The sequence below is a fragment of the Haliaeetus leucocephalus genome, unplaced genomic scaffold (assembly GCF_000737465.1).
Source record: "Haliaeetus leucocephalus isolate CR32 unplaced genomic scaffold, Haliaeetus_leucocephalus-4.0 Scaffold51, whole genome shotgun sequence".
NCBI classification, from domain to species: Eukaryota; Metazoa; Chordata; class Aves; order Accipitriformes; family Accipitridae; genus Haliaeetus; species Haliaeetus leucocephalus.
In genome coordinates this window covers 1,488,586-1,508,993 of record NW_010972487.1, presented here as the reverse complement: position 1 = coordinate 1,508,993, position 20,408 = coordinate 1,488,586, and the positions used below count along the sequence as shown (strand labels likewise).

Here is a 20,408-nt window from a genome sequence, read left to right as displayed (position 1 = left end):
CGACCGGCTCGGGGACCCCCTCTGTGAGCTTGGGGGTGGGGTGGGGCTGGGGGGACACACACGACAGGGTCGGGGATCCCTTCTGTGAACTTGGGGGGTGTGGGGCTGGGGGGGACACCACAGGATCGGGGACCCCCTTTGAGCTTGGGGGGGACTCCTGTCGAGGGGTCTCAGGCACTTTTGTGAGTTTAGGACTAAGAGACTTAGGGGAACTTATGTGAGCTTGAGGATGAAGCTGAGCTAAGAGTTTGGGGGTAATGGGGTGTGTCGGGGATGATGGGGGTGGGGCTCAGGGGCTCCCCCATGAATTCGGGGATGAGGTGGGGCTCAGGAGGATCTTGGGAGCATCTCCATGGGTTTTGAGGGTGATATGGGGCTGATGGGGACTCGGGGTCGCCTCTGAGTATGGGGAGGGGGAGGATATACGTGGGCACTTCTGTGAGCCTGGGGGCTTTATGGAGCTGAGGGAGGCTCAGGCAGCCTAGGTGGCCGGGGGTTCTTGAGGGCACTCTGCTGTGTTTCGAGGTGGGTGATGTGGGGGTCCTGTGGAAAGTGGGTGATGTGGGGTGATGTGAGGCTCCTGGGTGACTCAGGAGTGTTGGGAGCACCCCGGTGAATTGGGGTCTGGGAGAGGGGAGGCTTTTATTATTATTTTTTTACTTAAAGCGTGGCTAGGTGCAATGATGGGCAGGGACGATGCTTCCCCGGAGAGCCTGCGAAGCCTTCTCTAGCCTTGCTGCTCCTCCTCTCCCTGGCCCGGCCCGGAGGAGCCCCACATCGCCGGCTCCCACCCCGAGCTGCTGCCTCTGACTCAGCCGCTGAAGGCCAAGGCCATCTTTTGTTCCCCCCCAACCAGCTGCGGGCCCCGAGTGCCTGCTCTGGGCCTTAACGAGGCCAGCTGGGCTGGGGCTCTGCATCTGCTGCCTCCCAAGCTTGGTTTTGGCTAAAACTGCTGCGAATTCCCTTTCCTCAAATGGTCTGTTGAGAGTCGGGTGACTTCTGTAGTCAGGGGAAGATCGTGATTATGAGGGTCGGTTAACCAGAATAGTGTTTATTTGTTCTGAATTGACATGTTTGCACTAAAAAAATTCATAGCAGTTGGCTCTGTGTCAGTCTGTATGGAAATATTCACAGCACATACTAAGTTACTTTGTCCGTGAGCAAGCGCTCAGCATCTTAGCTGCTGGAGGATAATAAAGTAGAAAAATTCCATCTTTGCCCTGCATGTTCAGTGGCTTTAGACATTTGAGATCACATCGGTGTTTTCGATGTTGTGCTCCACTGTTCATTAAACAACAGGTAGTTGCCATGAAGCCCTCAATTTACAAACGATAGGTACCTGAGGTTTAATTATCTGATGTCACTGAATTTATTTTCATTCTTAAATACAGAATGACAGACTGCTGGTTGTGCCTGAATAAATATTCTTCTAAAACTAGGTGCATTTTCACTTTTGTGAACTTTGATTGACCATAGTGGGGAAACTGGCTGCCTTTTACAATACTTGCATGCCTTGGACACTGACCAATTTAAACAAAAAGATGTCTTTAATAAAGTCTTCCTTCCCCTTTAACTTTGTCACAGCTACTGGCTAATGAACTTGTGAAATACAATTTAGATCAAATCTTGGTTGCAAATATTTTAAATAAATGCTGAATTACTTTTAATGATTTAATCCTAGAAAGGAGTTTGATTTTTAGATTTAGTATCTAAAATGCTGGACAAATGTGGTGTATGTACATGGTGTCAAATTATTTGGTATTTTAATGATCTGAATCTGGTTTGGCAATGGTGCACAAGTGGCTCAATGACAAACCTGAAAAAATCTCCAAACAAACCTCCCCTGCTTATTGAGCTTATTTTAGAAGGTGTTGACAACTTTTTCATGTCCTAGGCTTCGTTTCTAAAGTAGCTACAGTAAACTGCAGTTTGTAAAGACTCATTTGATCTGTTGTCTCAATTTGAGCTTGGAGTGAAGGAAAGCAATGAAGTTCAAGTTCTACAAGTTGTTAGTGTAAAAATATGTATAAAATAACTTGGGCTAAAGTATGAATATGATGAAGAATAAAGAAGGAATGAAGAAATAGCTAATACAGTCGTACTTTGCTTGCCGTTGCTTCTGTAGTCATTGTTTGCATTCCATTGCTGATTAAAAGTGCTGTTGTTGGGCTTGCAGACAAAGCAGCTGAGCTCAGTGGAGAGTATGACGCAAATTTTCCCACAAGGATTAATGTAAGAGTGGGGAAATGTGTATGGAGGCTTCAAGACAGAAATTTGAATACATAAGGGCAATGAGATTGAAAACATGACTTAAAATTTTCAGTGTGAGTGTTCTTGTTACTTCTTCATGACAAGGAAGACAATCATTTGGAGTCTTCCTCAGCTGATTTTCTGGATTAATCTTGACTGCATGCTGGAGGATGGAAAAACAAGCTAAAGATTAGCTGTTTGGTCAAATCAAGTGTTTGAGATTTGCTTGGAATGGTTATCCATTGCGGAAAGCCAACATCTTTTCCACTTGGTGATTATCTTGCATAGGTGGTACAAGATAACACATCAGTTCTTATGAAAGAAATCGCATTGTTAGTGGTTTGTCAGATAACTAACTGCGCTTCTTGGAGGTCATCCTTCATGGACAGTGGTTATGCCTAGGTCTTGCTTAACATGCCTTCTGTGCTCTGGTACTTTAGTTTTTGTCTCTTTCAGTTTTAAAGAAACAGCAATAGCATCACTGAGTATTAGTGTTAAACCTTTAAGAACAGCAGAGGCTCCAATGGGAGTAAAAGGTAGACAGAGTTCAAGTACCTATAATGTGCTGGCTTGCCTAGCATACTTGAAATGTGTTCTTTATTTCAAACTTATTTTCATCCTTAATCTTAGTTGCAATGAAGGCTTTAGTTTCAAGTCCTTTACGCTTGAAATACTAGTAACATTAGATTAGCCTATATGGCCGTCTAAAGCTTGTGCATGTCCAATGTTAAGAACTATATTTAAGAAATACCTTTTTAATTACATTTTTTTGGATTTGCATACCAATAATGTCTATGCTGCAAAGGATTGTTAAGTACTATGCGTCTTACAAAAGCAGCATGTGCTCAGACAGTGCAGAAAAAAGCTAAATAATTTTACTCAGGACTCTGATCCTAAACACACCCTAACTAACCAAATTTGGGTTTGCTGTTTGCCGATGTGCAATGTAGTAATGAGAGCATGTGTATAAAATAGAGAAGTGATTGTCATCTGCCCCTTGCAAAAGCTGTGATTTTGCTTAGCTAGATACCCTATTACAAGAGTCATGACTGTACGTCACTACCGGCTTTAAGGGGCTGGGATTGAGGAAACTTGCAAATGACAGAGCTCCCTTTAAAGTATGGGCAGCTCTAATTAGTAAGGTTATTATGTTAACAGTGGGAAGTGTAGTATCAACAATTAACTTCCTGGACCCCTAACAAAAGCAGAGGGGTTGTGCAGTGCTGCATTTAGATGCTTTCAGGGTCTTCTGAGATCTAACTTTTCATGTGAACATTTTCAATACTTTTAAAACTTCTTTTGAAGCTGTTAATCTTTGCTAGCCAGCGTCAGGCTTCCAACTTTGATTATCTGCAAGTGCATCTGGCTGACCACACCCTCTCATTCATGCTGCGATGTTGTATGTGTTGATATTCTAGAATGAGTCTGCAGATTTTAAATGCAGAAAATGGAGAAAACGGAGGAAACCTCAATGATGATCTAACAGCGGAAGACTCTGGCTTTTTCTTTGCACCACCAGAACCTACAGGGAGACCTTCCATCCTACGCCTGTCCCAGAAAGAAAACTTGCCACCAAAAAGTGTGGCAAAAGCTATGAAGGTAAACTTTTGGTTTTGTATTGATTATTTTCTCTTGCCTTCTATGATCTCTGCTATTGAATGCATATGCTAGTTGGAGCTTGGAAGTACTCTGGTGTTCATGTTCTTCCTTTTTTCTCCCCCTGCCCCTTTCTTAAAGGTAACCTTTCAAACTCCTCTAAGAGATCCTCAGACTCGAAAAATCTTAAGTCCTACTATGACGGACAAACTCGAGACTACTTTCACGCTTGATGATTGCAGTGAAGCCTTGGTGGACGATCTTTTATCTGCACCTGTCAGCGTTGAGTAAGTAATGTATTCACCACTAGTAGTATTAGCAGCATGGGACATACTCAAGTTAATTTTTCCCCATTATAAACCTGTATATTTAAAATGTAATTTTGTATTTTATAACAAGATGTAAACTGCACAAAAGGACCAAAATTAATGCTGACTTGGATGAACGAACTCTTTTCAAAGATAAAATTTTCTTGAAAGTAATGACAATTATTGTGGTTATAATATTGAATACCAAATTCTATTTCTAACTTCTCAGTAACTGATTTCATAGAGATGATTTATGATACAGATAAATAGTTTAAGAGAAAGGAGACACATTAGGCAGAGTATACAAAACTGTTTCCTATGGCAAGGTTTTCATGTGAGACTACCACTAGTCTGAAGCTAAGCCTTAAAATTTCTTCTTTTGTATGCTAAGTACAATTTTATCTGTCTAGATTTTCTCCTTAAGATACATCTTCTGAAGGGTTAGCTTGAATTGACACCTTGAGTCAATGAGTATTAAGATTAAAGAAAATCTAGCAACACAAAGTGAATGTAACATCAGTCCCAAGTACAAACAAGTTCGTGTGCCTTTATGGTCTAGCAGACTGGGTCTTAAAGTGTCTCATGGTAGCTCTACAGAGAAGAGCACAAAGTCTGCAATGTTCCAATTTGGGGTTTTGCAACTCTCCTTTAATAGAAATATTGTTATAATGCTATAAAACAATGTTATGACAATGTTATTTAATAGGCCTCAATGCCTGTTTTTTGTTACTGACTTTTTTAGCTCATTTTTAAACTTGTATAAACATCTGACATCTATAATGCCCAGTTGCAAGAAATCTCAGATCCTAGCTTTGTCGTCTGCAAGGAAATACATCCTTTTGCTTGTTTTTAACTACCTAATACTTTAATTCGACCCCTATTCTTGTTTTTGGGAAGGGGAGAAAGGAGAAAGATGGGAACACTTGCATGTTCTTTAAATGTATAGGTTTGCTTCAACTGTTAACTTGCATGTATACTCCAGTTTAGAAAAGTACTTCTGTACTTGTTGTGGTTGAAGCAAAAGGAGCTGTATCATCCAGAAAAGAATCATTACTTTTTTCAGAAGTTTTCTCAGGGCTGCTAGATACTCTTGTGGCTAGCCACCACAATTAAATGACTTAATTGCATTTATGCCCCAAACTTACTGTTCACATGAATAAATGAAGCTTTAGTACATACAGGGTTCAAGTGAGTTAAGAGGGCTAGTGCTGAATTGGTTTTAGTTAGGGTGTAATTATGTGTCCAGACACTGCTTTTACAGTACATGTCCTTTCTACTTTTAAAATATAAGGATCTGTTTGTAGCAAATAAGCTAAAGGACTGGGTGTTGCTGAAGGGTGTCACTTTTGACTAGTGTCAAGTAATTCAAGTTTCAAGCAGGTGTCTTGCTCTTGACTGGCATTTATTAGGTTAAACGCTGAAGGAGAATGGGAGGGGCCTGAGTAGTTGAACGAGCCTGGGGCTGAACTATTGCAGGAAAGAGGCACTCAAACCGGGTGAGAAGGACTTCCTGAACTCTTATCTCCCGCCTTTGCTTTGCTTTCGGGTTTATTAAAGCATTTATAGCGAGGGGCTTTTAATCATGTTCTGTTCTACAGCAGATACGGATGGCACATAGAAATAGTAACTTTACGAAGGGACAAAACAATGGGAGGAAATCCTGTTTCAGGAAGTAATGGCTTAACTCTCTGTAGTCTGAGGCTTAGCCTAAAAAGTTGAGTAGAGTTTGGGGAAATAGAGGAGAGCAATAACTTGTAGAATACTCAGGAGTAGTGAGTACACAAACTCTTTCTTTAACCTGTTTCTTGTGCTAGGGAATCTTATCTTTCTCTTGCTGGAAAAGTATTTTCTTGTGTACCACTCTTCTCTTCAGATTTGCTGTGGCACAGAGTTTACAGTGCCTGAAGTCCAGGTTCTCTTTTGGTGTGTAGGCCCTCATAGGTGAAATGCTTGTGTGTACTTTCAGGGGAAAAATACCTGCCAGAATGACCAGACAAAGTAATGATTTAAAATGGGAGAACCTGAATCATGACTCAGTTTGGTCCCAGACTTGTGAGTCTGTCATGACTCATAGATGAATCTATGTGAAGATGTACTACTAGTTGTGCCTGTGTTTGAGCTGTTTACTGTTAATATCTCCTCCTAAGCACTGTATATTTCACTGTCTAGTGAAATGGAAGTGTCCGTATGCTGTAGTGACTAGAGCAGTCTCCAGTGATGACTGGCATAAGGTAACATAGCTGTGTAGAACAGGTAGCTTAAGAATACCCATTAGCTTTAAGGATTGATCTTGCTATAGTTCATGTGTACCAGAGCTCATAACTTATGAATGTTTAAGTGGCAACTGAATTCTTGCTGATGATATTCTTTGGCTGTCAGCTGCCTTATGTCAAAAAAATCAGGTTACTCTGAGCATGCAAAGCTACTTGTGCAAATACCTTTTTAAAGATGATTTCAAATGATGTCTAAAAAATAACTCTAGCATGTGTGATCTCTCTTTTTTTAATGCAGCACATGTCAACAAGAGACTGAAGCTGAAGCAAACGATACAGTGATAAATACACAAATGCCAGAGAAAGTCGGCACGGCTCCTTACCCAGATGATGAGATGCCAGTGAAGAGTCGAGGTTCCTACAATCTTGATTTTGATAACTTAAATGACATCAATCCTTTTCAAAGTTCAGTGCAGTTGCAGCATTCTCCTGGAAATCTGCAAAAGTCTCCTGTAAGAGTATCTAGCAGCCCTGAGAAAACTTCTGAAAAAAGTAATGATTCTTTTCTGGATGATACAGCTCCTTTTGCTTCAACCACAACAAGTACAGAGCGCTCAAGTGAAGAGGAGAAGACACTTTTCTCTGGAAAAGAATCTGTATTGAGAGAGCTGGAGTCTAACAAATCCAAGCTGTCCCCTAAGCAAGCAATCAGTGACTGTGTTCAGGATGTGAAGTCTGCTTCCACAGATGTGAGCCAAATTGGTAATTCAGTGGGATTAGCAGAAGCACCTATACCTCCTGTACAGTTATCTGGCAACTTAGGTCCCAGTTGTTCTGATGCAACTAATTCTTCTAAAACCAGGGAATTGAAGCTTCAGAATGTTTCAGTAGCAGAAGAAGCCTCTGTTGAAGGGCTAAAGCCTGCAGAAGAGCTGGCTATCTCCAAAGGGGAACCTGCAGAAAAGCCTGGTGTCACCAAGCCTGGACCAGTAAAACTGGAATTTGACTTCGATAATACCACTGCTAGAAAGCCACCTCCTAAGAAACTAGGTAAAAGAACTGGAATTAAGCCACCTTCCAAAAAAATTCCTATTACTAAAACAAAACCAGAGAATACTGAAGTGCAAAATAAAAGTAATGTGGAAGATGAAATCCCTGTTCCCAAAGCATCTTATAAGTTTGACTGGGAGAAACTTGATGATCCAAACTTTAATCCGTTTGGAGGAGGCTCTAAAATTTCCAGTTCACCCAAGTCTTCTAAACCTAGCCCTCAGAAAGCTCACCTGCAAGAGGAGCAGGATAATACCTCATCAAGAAGGGAGCCTCTTCCACTGGAGCAGGATAACGGAGCGAGTACCTGTGAAACTCCTGAGAAAAGAGAACCCAGAAATCTGTAAGTAAATCTGTAGCTGAATGTAGAAGCACCTTGAACTCATGTGAGGAAAAGATAGATGGTATCTCTAAGTAGTTGATTCATACCTCCTTGACTTTCTCCCTCTGAGGTTGGCTGAGTCTGTTGCACATTGTAACCTTTAACACAGGATGTTGCAACAGCAAATGTCTCCTTGTGGAAGCCGTCCTGAGATGGCTAGCGCTGTGCAAAAGGTGTTCTTAAACCTGGAGGAATGAGAGGGAACAGGCTTATATGGGAGGGGCATTAGTACCTTGGTCAAGTGTCTTTTTCCCCATTTCTCCAAGATTAGAGTAAAATGTAGAGAATCAGGTGACTGCTGCTGTCTTTCAAAAAACCAGGTAAGTAGGCAGCAGCGTTGCACATCATGTAGCATGTGAAAGGACTAGGCAATTCTCTTCTCTGCTTAGGGTCCTGGCTGAACTCTGAGGTGCTGTTTCTTCCTTGCTTGTTCCTGGAATCTGAATGCTATCTCTAAAAAGGCCTGTCACTAAAGTTGCATTTTTTTGGCACCACATAAAGCTTTTTATTTGAGAATGGGAGATACTGTGTTGCCTTTCCTAGAAAGTCTAACTATTAAAATGTCAGCATTACTATGGACAGCCAGATGCTTACCAGAACTAGACTGGTACAAGATGTTAATCTGATAGAAATGTTTCTGCTCTTGCCCCCTGTGTAATGTGATCAGCTACTATTTACCAAGGTGAAAAGTTAAGTTTGTGCTGTTAGCAGTAACTAAAGTATTGGACTCATTTAATAAAGTTCTGTGCTTTACACCAATAATCACTGCATTACTTTGGAAAGAGTAACAGGCTGCTTGTAATTCTGTTCTTAATTAAACAAAAAGCCTATCTTTAATTAAAAAAAAAAAAAAAGGCTTAACAAACAGAAATAAGAGAACAGTGTTAAGTGAATAGGAATAAGTGACACTGCTGTGACTTTCTGCTTCCCAGGTAGCACTGCTTATGATGGAGGGAGAGCTTTTTGTCACTTAAGTTGTTACCAGGCAAGACAGTGAATTTAGATCCCACCTTTCTTAAAGCTTCCTGTGCTGTGGTGGTAGAAACTCTCAGATATGCTTAGTTTGTTCAGTGCTTCAGTATACCTGGTAAATAGAATTCAGAACTGTCTCTGTGATTTGAATTTTGATTATTTTTTTTTCCTTTTTTCTTCAGGGAAACCAGCAAACAGAGTGTGGTAGATGAGTCAAGAACTCAAGAAGCTAAGCCAGGAGTTCAAGCAGAAGCTGAACTTCCAGGAGAGATAGCCATGGTAAGGTGTAGGAAAGATAGCTGGTTCTTACCAAGTTGTTCCATGAAAAAGAGTTCTTTGACTTAACCGTGTCAAACTCATGTTTGACATTTTGTCTAAGAATTAGTGGTTTTCTGCATCTTCAGCAGCTCTAGAATGAATACCAACTGTGCAGACTTGTCTTTTGAAGGTAACATCAGAGACAGCCAAATTGGTACCTTGGTATTTAGTATCTTTTTTGATCAGCAATCACATATAAGGACAAACATAAGGGTGTGGACTCAAAAAAAAAAAAGTGACTCCTGTGTAACATTAGGTGTACTCAATGTTGGTAGTTTAATTTCTATGCCTGTGAACTCTTGGTTTATTATGCTGGCTGCCCAGCTAGTTTATGACAAACCAATTTGATCATTATTGTGATTTTCGTTGCATGTAAATCCTTATTTTAACAGTAAAAAGGATTGTGCTTTTCTCATCAGGAGACGCAAATAAGCCCATCTAAAATGTCTCCAGCTAATGTCCCCTCTCAAGATAATTTGGTTTCTGCTGACAGTGGAAAAAAGTCAATGTCTGCAGAAGAAATTAAACCTAGTTCCCACAGAACTGAAATAACAGCAAATGAGCAGACAGCTAGCACTGAACCTGAAGAGCTCTTCAGACCATCATCAGAAGGTAAGTGCATTTCTTTAGAATAGCCTAAAAATATATTGTTACAATAACCTCTGTGTATATACTTCTCTACAAGTTTTGGCAATGATTCTAGTTTTTGTCTCATTTTGCTCTTCTGAAAGGACTGCAAAACCTACAATGACTAGCAGGGGTGGGAAATGTACCTTAGCTGATTTCTAACTTTCTCTGGATTAAGCTAAATTCAAAAAGCTGGTTGTTAGCATTCAGCTGCCTGGAAGGATGAAATTTAGGCTGGTACAGAAACAATCTTTTTACAGTGGTGACTTTCTGTGCTGAAAAAATGCTCCCTTAAAATCACTTCTGGTATTAAGGACTTTCTAAATTGAGAATACTAGAGCTATTGCAACTGCCTGTATTTGAGTCTTGTAGATTACTGCAGGCCTTAGCACTACTTGAATGCTGATTTCATATTGCAGTGTGGACAGTCTTCCTGTACTTGCTTGTCTGTCTTGAAAGCTTACTACATAGCTGTGACTTAACCACCTGGAAGGGTTATTCCTTGTAGGAGCACTGTGTGGAAGGATGAGTAAATGACTTGACTGCAGTGCAGTCTGAGACTTACCTTGATACTTGAGTTGAATCAGTGTATTGAGAAATGGCTATAACTTCATTGTTCAAATCTGAGCTGTCCGCTAATTTTAACAGTGAGATTGCTAATCTTACTCTTTTATGGGGCATTATATAAAAGGGTAGAATATCTGAGTGTGCTTGTCACTCTAACCGTGGAACAAAAGAAGTTCTTCAGCTGTGTATTAAATTCTACATATTCTTACAGCTGTGTGGAGGCAAATGTAAGCTGTAAGTTTGTTTAGCTTGGAAATCTTTGCCTGATTCTTTTTTTTTATTCAGGTCCAGATAGAAATGCAATATTTTTAGCCAATGAAAAACTAGAGCTCATGATGTGGGAGCAGGGATTTATTTGCTTTATACACATGCCTATTTGTTTCTGTCTGTGGGTGCTTCACTGTAAGACAATATGACAATATTGCATCTTCATTGTATCATTTCCTCCTTTTCCAGTTCTAGGAATGGGCATAGAAATAGACTATCTTGAACAGTTTGGGACTTCATCAGTAAGTATGACATTGAAATGTTATGTTTGCCTCCCTGGCAGAGGGGAGAGGAAAAGAAAATGAAACTGTCAAGCCTTAAATGTTTTTGTGAAATAACTTCACTTTGAGCTTGCCCACAGAAATATAGGTTCTATTCTGAAGGAATGTGTCTACAAGGCTGGGCAGGAGATGATGCTGGAAGGAAATGTAGTTATAAGCAATTCTGCTAAGGATCAGAGGTCTTATGCTTTCAGTTTGCAAAGGTGCTATTTTTCTTTAATAGTGGTGAAACTGAGATGGATTATGTTTCACCTCTCTGGTTGCCAAAACTGCAAGAACATAATTCTTTGAAAGTGCAGGATCATTGTTTTGAAAATATTTTTTTCTAAGCTCTATTGTTTTATGGGCAGTTTCAGGAAATCTGTCTCTAAATTGGGCATGTCATGTTTTAATCAGTTTGGCTTAGTTATTCTTTCTCCTACTTTGGTCCAGAGTAGGAGTGGCTCTGAATATACAGTGAATACACTGAATTGCAATTGATTTTTGATCACACTGTGTTTGTCCTTATTGCTGTATGAGCAAAGACAGAGAATGACATGCACTGCTCATTCAGCTTACAATACTATCTTCCCCTTTCACTGTATTTTGCTGGATTTGAAGAGTTCATAAAAGTTGGCCCTTTTGGTTCTGTCTGAGCTGATTGAGTTCACTTGATATTACATAAGGACTTAAGCATGTGGGCACTGAGTTCTCTTACGTAATTTTTCTCCTGAGAACAATGCTCTGGCCACTGAAGAATAGGCTCACCCTCTCTCCAGAGGATTATTTATGTGTGTGTGTGGGATGTGTGTGTTATGCTATGAAGCAGCATATCTGCCAGTTTATGCTTCTTTCCCCTCAGTTCAAAGAGTCTGCCTTGAGGAAACAGTCGCTGTATTTGAAGTTTGACCCTCTGTTGAGAGACAGTCCAAGAAAACCAATTTCTGGTACTGTTGAAACAACTATGAATATCATGACAGCTCCACTTCAGTGTGGGTAGGTATTGACTTAGTCTAGGCTATAGCACATAGCTTTACAAAGAAAGGCAGTGCTTGAACATAATGGTGTTTGTTCATTTTTAGTCCTGTTGCTGATGTAAGTAAATCGCTTGAGGAAGCTGAAAAGCCTGCAGTGAATCTTCAAAATGAAGAGAAACCAAAAGGACTAGATCTTCTGGGAACATTTACAACTTCTGTAAGGGTGTCCAGAATGGTATCAGGTTTCTTGTTGATATTTTGGGAAAGGGATGGGCTAGGTTCTGGACTTAAGACTTATGCAGATACTCTAAGGATTGCAGAATACTTAATGTTTCTTTAAACTGTTATCTTAAAAAACAGGTTGGATACTCACTTATATCAAAGTTGAACTTTTTGGTGGATTGCATTTTCTTAAGTATTAAAAATCTTTTGTGGAAACTGGTGACATTGCACATGGTGCAGGAGAATTTGAGCTGTTCTTAAGAATGCTTTAATCGAGCAGTTTTTTTCATGCAGCTGAAGCAACAAAATTTTAATTGCACTGCTGGGATGAAAAGCACTTCTTTGATTAAACTTGATGCTCTACAGTCTAAGACTTATAGTTTGAACAGCCTTTTATGAACAGATCTGCACACAGCAGTTCATCCTGAAATGGTGCTTTTTTTTTACTGGTGGGCAACAGTGTGGTGTCATCTGGTTTGTTTCTGATAGCTATAATTGGTGGATAGCAGGTTCTGTTATACCTTAAAGATAACTACATAGTTCTAAAAGATACCTACAAAGTATGAAAGTTATGGTAACAAAGTTACGGAGGTGTTTTCAGTGTTTAAGTATGTTGACTTACCATCGAATAATCTGCATGCAGTTAATCAGTGGCATGAAAATAAGTATCTACTTTTTTTTCTCCTCACAGGACACAGATCCCCTAATTCCAGACTCCCTGACTAGTGATGTTCCTTTTGCTGCTTCCACAAACACTGCAGTGGATGCTATTATAGATGTGCTAAAATACAGCCAAAAAGACATGGATGCAGCTATTGAACTGGTTAAAAGAGAGGTACAGTGACCCTTCCAAAGCAGCACTTTGCATAGCCTTGAAGTCCCTTGTGTTTAGACTATCTGGTATAAATCTCTATAATTGGTAATTCTTTCCATTGTACTTGACATAAGCATCTCATTCTGAAATGCTTGCTCTGCACTTGATAGGAGCAGTAGGTGTAGAACTCTTCAGAGTTAATATCTAAGGAAATACAGTAAACTTCACTATTAGTCAGGTTCTGCCTTAGAACTGGTCAGTATTAAAAAGCATCTGTTATCAGATGGAATGGTTAGGCTTGATATCAGTGATCTGAATACTCTTTATTAAACTAAGCAGGATATTAAACTAGGCAGGAAGTACCTGTTCTTGCCAATGGGAGGGAGCGGCTCCTCCTGATATAATTATTTCCTTAGAACAAGATAAAACTGTAATGCCAATTCAGTGCAGTGATCATTTTTTTTTTTTGAATTGGGGAGGCACAACAGTATGTCCAGCTAATAACAGTGAGATCTGGAGCTCATGTGGAGGAGAACTATATTAGTGGAAGAGGAAAGAAGCAGTTGAGATTTCAAGCAGTTCTTAACTATATCACTACAGAAATTGCTTTTGTATCCCCATCTTCTTGCTGATGCAAGGAGAGTTATGTATCCACTTAATTAAAAAATATAAGTACTTGATTCATTATAGCTTCTGGGTTATGTAACCTTATGAATACTAAATAATGTAAGAGGAGTACTTAAGGATAAATGTCCTTAAAGCTATTCGTGTCACTTCAAAATTAACTTCACAAGAAAATGGAGCATTCAAAATTCCTGCCTAGCTATACTGCAGGCAGTGACACTAAGGAGACCAAAGAAAGATGACCTGTGATTATTTGCTACTTAAGTTATTTTTTTTTCCCTTTAGAGTACAAAGATACTAGCTTTTCTAGGAGTAACTTTTGCTTTCTGTCATTTAGAAGGACACTTTTACCTAGCATATTATCTAGTACAGGAAAACAAGAGCAGCTTTGACAGGGGAACAACTTTTATTACATTGGTCTAAAATGAAGGATTTATATAGTAACAGGGGGTAAAGCTTGTAATATCTTAAAATTGGTGCTCTAATCTCTTGTTTCAAAGAACTATTAAATATGCAAACATAGTTGTAGCAAGACAGGTGTGACTGGATGACTCCAGCTGTGTGTCACTTAATACAGTGATTCCAAGCATTTTTGTTTAACCTGAAAGGAAGACAGACTAAATTTTAAGATTACTTTTTGGCGAAACAACTCAAGAGTGGGACGAGAGGAAAAAAACCAAACCCCTGTTTTCCTTCTGGGCACATACAGCAATACAGCAGCACTTCATGGAAGCGTTCGTTGAGTCTACTGAACCATGTCTATTGAGTTTGCAAATGAAGTTTACTATCTGGTTTCCATCTTCATGCATTTTTGCTTTTGTAACTTTTGTTTCTAGCCTAACTATTGTTAATGCTTTCTCTTTATATTTTGGTACATTGTTTTTTTCACTTGTACCCCACTTCCTGTCATCTGGAATATTACAATAGGTTTAAAATGAGTTTGCTCTAAAGAAATACTGAAAACCAGTGTACTACAGTATACTGTGCAACTTTGAAGAGAAGTCAGCAGTAATCATGTGCTCTCACCTTCTTGTTTAAAATTCCAGGTTGTTTTATGTATTTTGGGCCTCTTTTGTCTTTGAAGGCCTCCCACACTGCAGTCAGCTATCAGTGTTATAGTTCTTAATAGAAACCCCAGGGCAAAATTAAGTTTATGGAGTTTGCACAAAGCATTTAGCAAGGAGTGCTTATACTGCTTAATACTGTTACTGGGAGCTCTGCTTTAATTCAGCTGATGTGAAATAGGTATGGTTGTTATTAAATGAACTGAGCTGTCTTTAAATTTGGAAACGTGGTAGGGGGCTGATTGAGTGTTGAATATAAATTATTCCAAACAGCAATTTAATTTTTGGCTAGACTAGACTTCTGGTATTTGCTCTTTCCTGTTAAGATTAGCAGATTTGTGTGGCTTTTTTTTGTCTGCCTTGTAAATAAAAGGGAAATACATGTCACTTGAGAGAATATTACTTTGAGAGAACATAACTGGCCAGGGAACAGTGATCTACATATACAATGAGTAAAAGCAGTCAAGAGGTTGGCTGAGTTGGCTCTGATCTTGCCATTTGAAGAGATATTGGTAACATTGAGTGGGAATCAAGTATGTGAAACCTACATATCAATCTACATCTCATTTAACTCAAATTTGTAATGAAACACTTAATTTTGATTCTGTTAAGCAGTTAGAACTTATTTTTCTCCGTATCAAGTTATAAGTATACCTAAGCAGCCCTTCAGACTGTTCTGAGTATCAAATCTTGTATATCTTCCTGTGTGAGAAATAAAGGTTTATTTTTTCGCCTCAAAGGTTCAAGAGAAACAGTTGGAGACTGAGGAATGGAAAAAGAAGTATAATAAGCTTCATATGGAATACAAGGAAATGGGGTATGAATCTGTCCTGATTTTTATATCTATTTACTTCAGCTGCTTTTGTAACTTATGTTCAACATTTTTTCATGTTTTTTAGAAAAATAGTTGCTGAATTTGAAGGTACAATAACACAAATGATGGGTAAGTTCCATAATTACACTTTGAATGGCTTGGGGTGATGGGGCATGCTTAGCCTAAGGTTGCTAACTGAAGTTAGTACTCTTTCACTTCTGATGGCCTTAATATTTGAAGGGCTTCCAGGGTGAGCGTAAGGTTTCAGATAAGGTAGAGTAACACTTTTATGCATATATATACAGATATGATATCACCTGGTAGCTAATGATGACTTCCTGAATCAGGCATGAACACATCTAACTTTTCCTTACTCTACAGTGGAGTGTGAGCTGTTGGCTTATTAAAAGTAGTAGATCCAGTTGTCTGCACCTTGTGTTTAACTGTTTATTATCTGACCTCATTGAAGTGATGTCAATAGGAGTTGTTGCTGTACAGATCTGGCCTTTGCTTCAGTCAAGTTTGTGGTTTCAAAGCTAGGAAGACATTAAATGAAACTCTTATTGTGTAGGTGCATTCTCCTAGTTCAAAGCTGAATAGCCAAATCTGTGCCTTGCTTAAATTTAGTTCTTTAAGGAGTCTGAATATTATATCAGCTTTTTTGTGCTACTTTAAGCCTATGGGAAACACAGCTCAGGTGTGCTAACAAAAACTTATCCTGAAAGAGTTTGCTGTGCTAGTTTGGCTTGTTATCCTAGTCTCCTCCAGATCTTCCAGCTATTGTGTATATTTAATGCAAACATATTTTTTGATTCCTTGTTTCTATTGCAACATTTGAGGCCCCTGTTATGGTAAACTCCTCGGGTGTAGTATTTTGACAACATTGCAGGAGAAACAATGCTTTGGGCAAGCACCTTATAGTTGGTCTTTAATGGCCTTAGGTTGGTATGAGGTAGTATGTAGTAAATAGAATATAACTGCTTCCTTAAAAGCAGAGATATGGTGTCCTTTCAGAGGAAAGGCTGCATTATGAAACTCTTTTCTGCTTAAGAGGAAGAACTGAAGGTGTGGAGGTTATCTGTCCATATTGTGGAACTAGTTTTATGCTAATGCAACAACTATCATGAGTGTAACTCTGTTAACTCCACTTTCTTTAGAGGATGCTCAGAAGCAGAAGGAATTTTCAAAGAAAGAAATGCAGAGGGTGTTGGAAGAGAAGCAACAAGTTATTTCAGATCTGAACTCTATGGAGAAATCTTTCTCTGAACTCTTCAAACGACTTGAAAAACAGAAGGAAGTGCTAGAGGGTTACCACAAAGTAAGATGCTATAATGCAAATAATATCCTTCCAAGATAAATGGGACTTAGTGGAGAGGAAATGATGAATTTCTAGAGCAGTCATTAATTACTAGTACATGCACTACCTGTAAAACCAGGTGTGAAGTTGTTTATTTAAAGATTTTAAAAAATTACTGGTTTATTGTATTTAGTGACTGGATTAAAGTATGATAATGATCTCTCTGTTAGAAGCATAAGTTTCTTCAAATGGAAGAATGAGCTATTTCTTGCTGCATGCATATCATTTTTCTGTTAATCATAGAGACAGGCTGTTGTATAGCAACTGCTGCGTAAGGGCAGCTTGTTTCCCTTACTTTGTGTTGAATGGATGCTGAAGAGGATTTGCTATTAAAAGTCAAAATTATAATAGTTTATTGGATGTTCTTTAGCTTAACCCCCCCACAACTTTGTAGAGTCAGGCCTTCATTCGGCAGCATCTTCAGAGATTGGAGCAGTGAAGCTAATGAGAACCATAAGCTATGGTTTCTTATTACATGAAATGCATAAAAAAGATTCAGTTGGTGTTTAAAAAAAGTGCCTTCAAATTTTTTCCTTCAGTTATCCTTTAATGTTCCCTATTTACTCAAGCTTAGAACTAGCCTGTTACAAGTTTCTAGTCTAGGTTTGAGTGGTAGTCTAGGTTTGAGAAACAGGCAAGTGGTCTGTGTTATGACTTAAGTTTCTGCTGTACTAACATGTCTGTCTTTGTTCATCTTGTGTCTCTTCCATCTCTCCACACTAAATTCAGAAGACCTTCCTTAGCACAGAGTTAAAGCATCACTTGGAAATGGAGTTTCTGGATTCAAGAGCTAGAATTAGTAGGGGAGTCTTAGCCCTTGTTTCAAATGGTTCCAACTTGCTGTAATACCTAATAAAATAAGGTGTCATAGTGTCTGTGCCTACCAAGGTAGCTTTCTTGCCGTTAATGTTGATTCATTTACGTCAGGGTCCAAAACCTGAATCTTTCCATGGGTTCCCTGAAGTAGCTGGATTTCTAGATATTCTTAGGACAATTGCAAGCTAAGACAAAGCTGATTTAAAAAAAAAACAAACAACAAAACAAAGCACAGAAAACTGATTAGTGACATTAGTTTCAGTGACCTTTCCCCTTTAGTAAAGTTTACTGCAAAATAAACAGAATATTGGGAGGGAAATGGGGTGAATAAATTTTAGTTTGCAAAGTTGAGAGGTGAAAGGGGGTGCTTTAGTCCCTATGTAGATCTGTGGGACTTCACAGTCCTTCCTGTTATTCTGATGAGCAAGTACTGCCACTTTGGTGTTATCAGGCCATTTGTGGAGAGACTTTTCTGTCTACTAGCACATAAAAAGCTAACTAAGCTTCTTGGTTTTGGGACAGAATGAAGAAGCTCTGAAAAAATGTGTTGAAGAATACCTGGCTAGAATTAAAAAAGAGGAGCAGAGATATCAGACGCTAAAGGCACATGCTGAAGAAAAGCTGCATCAGTAAGTACCATGTCAAGAAGCCAAGTACTGGGAGTGAAATATATAGTTTTCACAGTTGCTGCAAAATGTGATTCATTAATACCAAAACTTGGCTTAAAACATGTTCAGTTTGGGGATCAATCCAAAGTACAAGCATCTAGTGTGATTCTATGAACAGTTTTGCTGTGCTGTCTGAAGGGGATGTAAACACCATCTTGCTTTATTTCAGAGCAAATGAGGAAATTGCCCAGGTACGAAGCAAAGCTAAATCGGAGACTGCAGCACTACAAGCCAGTCTCCGCAAAGAACAAATGAGGATCCAGTCTTTAGAAAAGAGTCTTGAACAAAAGGTTAGTCAAAATGCCATGGGTGAGTCTCTTCAAACTATTGCCTTAGACTAGGTCAAGAACTACCTTGTATCAGTGCTAGAAATAGCCATGCTAACTGTGCTGGTTTTGGTGGCTGCTGTCCTGGCAGGCTTTGGGAAATAGGCATTGAAACTTAAGGCACAACTCTATGTCAAGACTCATCTGTATGTTTAGATTTTTTGGAGCCAAAGGTTTCTTCCCATAGGTGTGTTGCAGAAGTGATCAACACAGGTTCTGTGTCGGGAGGTAATATGAACTACTGAAGGAGATGGTGATCTAAAACTTAAATATGTCCCAGAGCAGGATCTCAGAATGAATCTTGAGTAACTGTCTGGTTCAGCTTGTTAATAAACATGATTTGTAAACTATTGGCACTAATGCAGGCTCTTTTGTATTGGCTGAACTATTTCAATATTGTTCAGCCCATTAATCCTTGTATTTGATATTGTTTCGTATTGCATAAAGTCTTAGAATATTTTGTAAATGCACATCAGTGTCGTTTGTTAGAACCCTTCAAAGGAAAAAGCTTTCTGAGGGTTAAAAGTCATATTGCTGGAAACGCATGCTATTAGTTCTACTGCATCATGGTTGTATCTTTTGCCAGCATTGAAGGCTCAAAAATAAGTAATGGTGACATGTTCTTGTTCAGGGAAAAGTCCCATATTTGTGTTAGTCTTCAGGTTTATGGCTAAGGTTTGCATAGCTGAGGAAAGAGTAGGCCTATAACTGGAGAGATGAGACAAGCCATTTAACACAGAACTAGTTTAGTTCATGTTATAAAACCAGTAACATTTTATGTTAAGAACTCTTATTAAAATGGTTTGACCATATAAGGAATTACACAAACTGGAAATTATCGACATATGTCAGTAGAAGTATCAAAGCATCATCCTGCAGAGTTGTCTGTCTTGTGAAGATTAAAATCTAAACTGTCACCATCTTGAATTTCAGTGTATCTAACAAAAAGGCTTTGAGTATGAAAAGTCTTATTTCCCTAGATCAATTGGTCTCCACATATTATAGGGAAGTCTGTGAAAGAAGTAGAAACAGTACAGTGGATTCTGGCTCACTTCCTGGGGCTCTTAAGGGTGCTGTGTGACCTACAAAGTAGATTGTCCTTTAGAGTAAATTTGCATGAGTCACTAGCAGGTAAATGGACTTTCTATTCTATGTGTTGGCAAACATGACTTGTTGCAACTCAGCTCACTACATGGGTGTACCATAGCTTAGGCATACCTAAAACTCACTTTTTTTCTGTTTTCAACAGACTAAAGAAAATGATGAACTAACGAAAATCTGTGATGACTTGATCCTGAAGATGGAAAAAATTTGATAGCTTAACTGTCTTGTAAATATGTCTAGTCTCTCTAACTTCCTGTCTTCTGTGTGTTCACTCACATTTTTAATTATGTATGTTGGGAAAAAATAAAACTCTTGATTTGCACTTTTCTTGCATATTATTGGCTGTATCTTTTGTAGGAAATGTCAATAAACTTAAGTTCAGTCGCCACTTCCAGTAGGTGACAATGTCTTGCATAACATTTTCACATGTCGGAAAAACTAATTGTCTTTTCCCTGCATAAGAACACCAAGGTTCTATACTCATGACCTGGGTTTGCTGGTGAGGGTCAGCATGGGCCATGTCTCTACTTTGTACTTCCTGCTGTCTCACTTAAAACATTCTGGAGTTACAAGATTGTAATAAAACTTGACCTGTCACAAATGCTATGAAGTATTTGATGATGTAAAAAAAAAAGGAACTTCAGTGTTCTTTCTTATTAAAGAGGAGCTGGAGTGATTCTGGTTTTGCAGGTAAGCTAAGCAGAGTGCTGAATAGCAGCACAGATTGCTTGCTACTCTATCTTGATTTTTTTTTCTTTCATGTCACTAGTCTGTCTGATGCTATTGGCTTTCCAGTTACCTGTGAGAACTCC

At 39.0% G+C, this 20,408-nt stretch overlaps 1 protein-coding gene across 2 annotated transcripts; it reads left to right on the top strand.

The window, feature by feature from the left end:
- The first annotated feature begins 3,434 nt into the window (after window positions 1-3,434).
- Window positions 3,435-19,918, top strand: TACC3 (transforming, acidic coiled-coil containing protein 3). 2 transcript variants are annotated; one of them, XM_010577386.1, is made up of 15 exons: window positions 3,435-3,849; window positions 3,988-4,133; window positions 6,666-7,760; window positions 8,954-9,050; window positions 9,509-9,701; window positions 10,740-10,792; window positions 11,673-11,806; window positions 11,893-12,004; window positions 12,701-12,844; window positions 15,252-15,328; window positions 15,411-15,454; window positions 16,483-16,643; window positions 18,021-18,127; window positions 18,336-18,456; window positions 19,742-19,918. In XM_010577386.1, the coding sequence occupies exons 1-15, from the start codon at window positions 3,670-3,672 to the stop codon at window positions 19,805-19,807; spliced, it is 2,730 nt and encodes a 909-aa protein (XP_010575688.1). In that variant the 5' UTR covers window positions 3,435-3,669; the 3' UTR covers window positions 19,808-19,918. The 2 variants fall into 2 exon arrangements, with proteins under 2 accessions (XP_010575688.1, XP_010575681.1); XM_010577379.1 differs by having other exon boundaries at window positions 11,893-12,022.
- The last annotated feature ends 490 nt before the right edge of the window (window positions 19,919-20,408 follow it).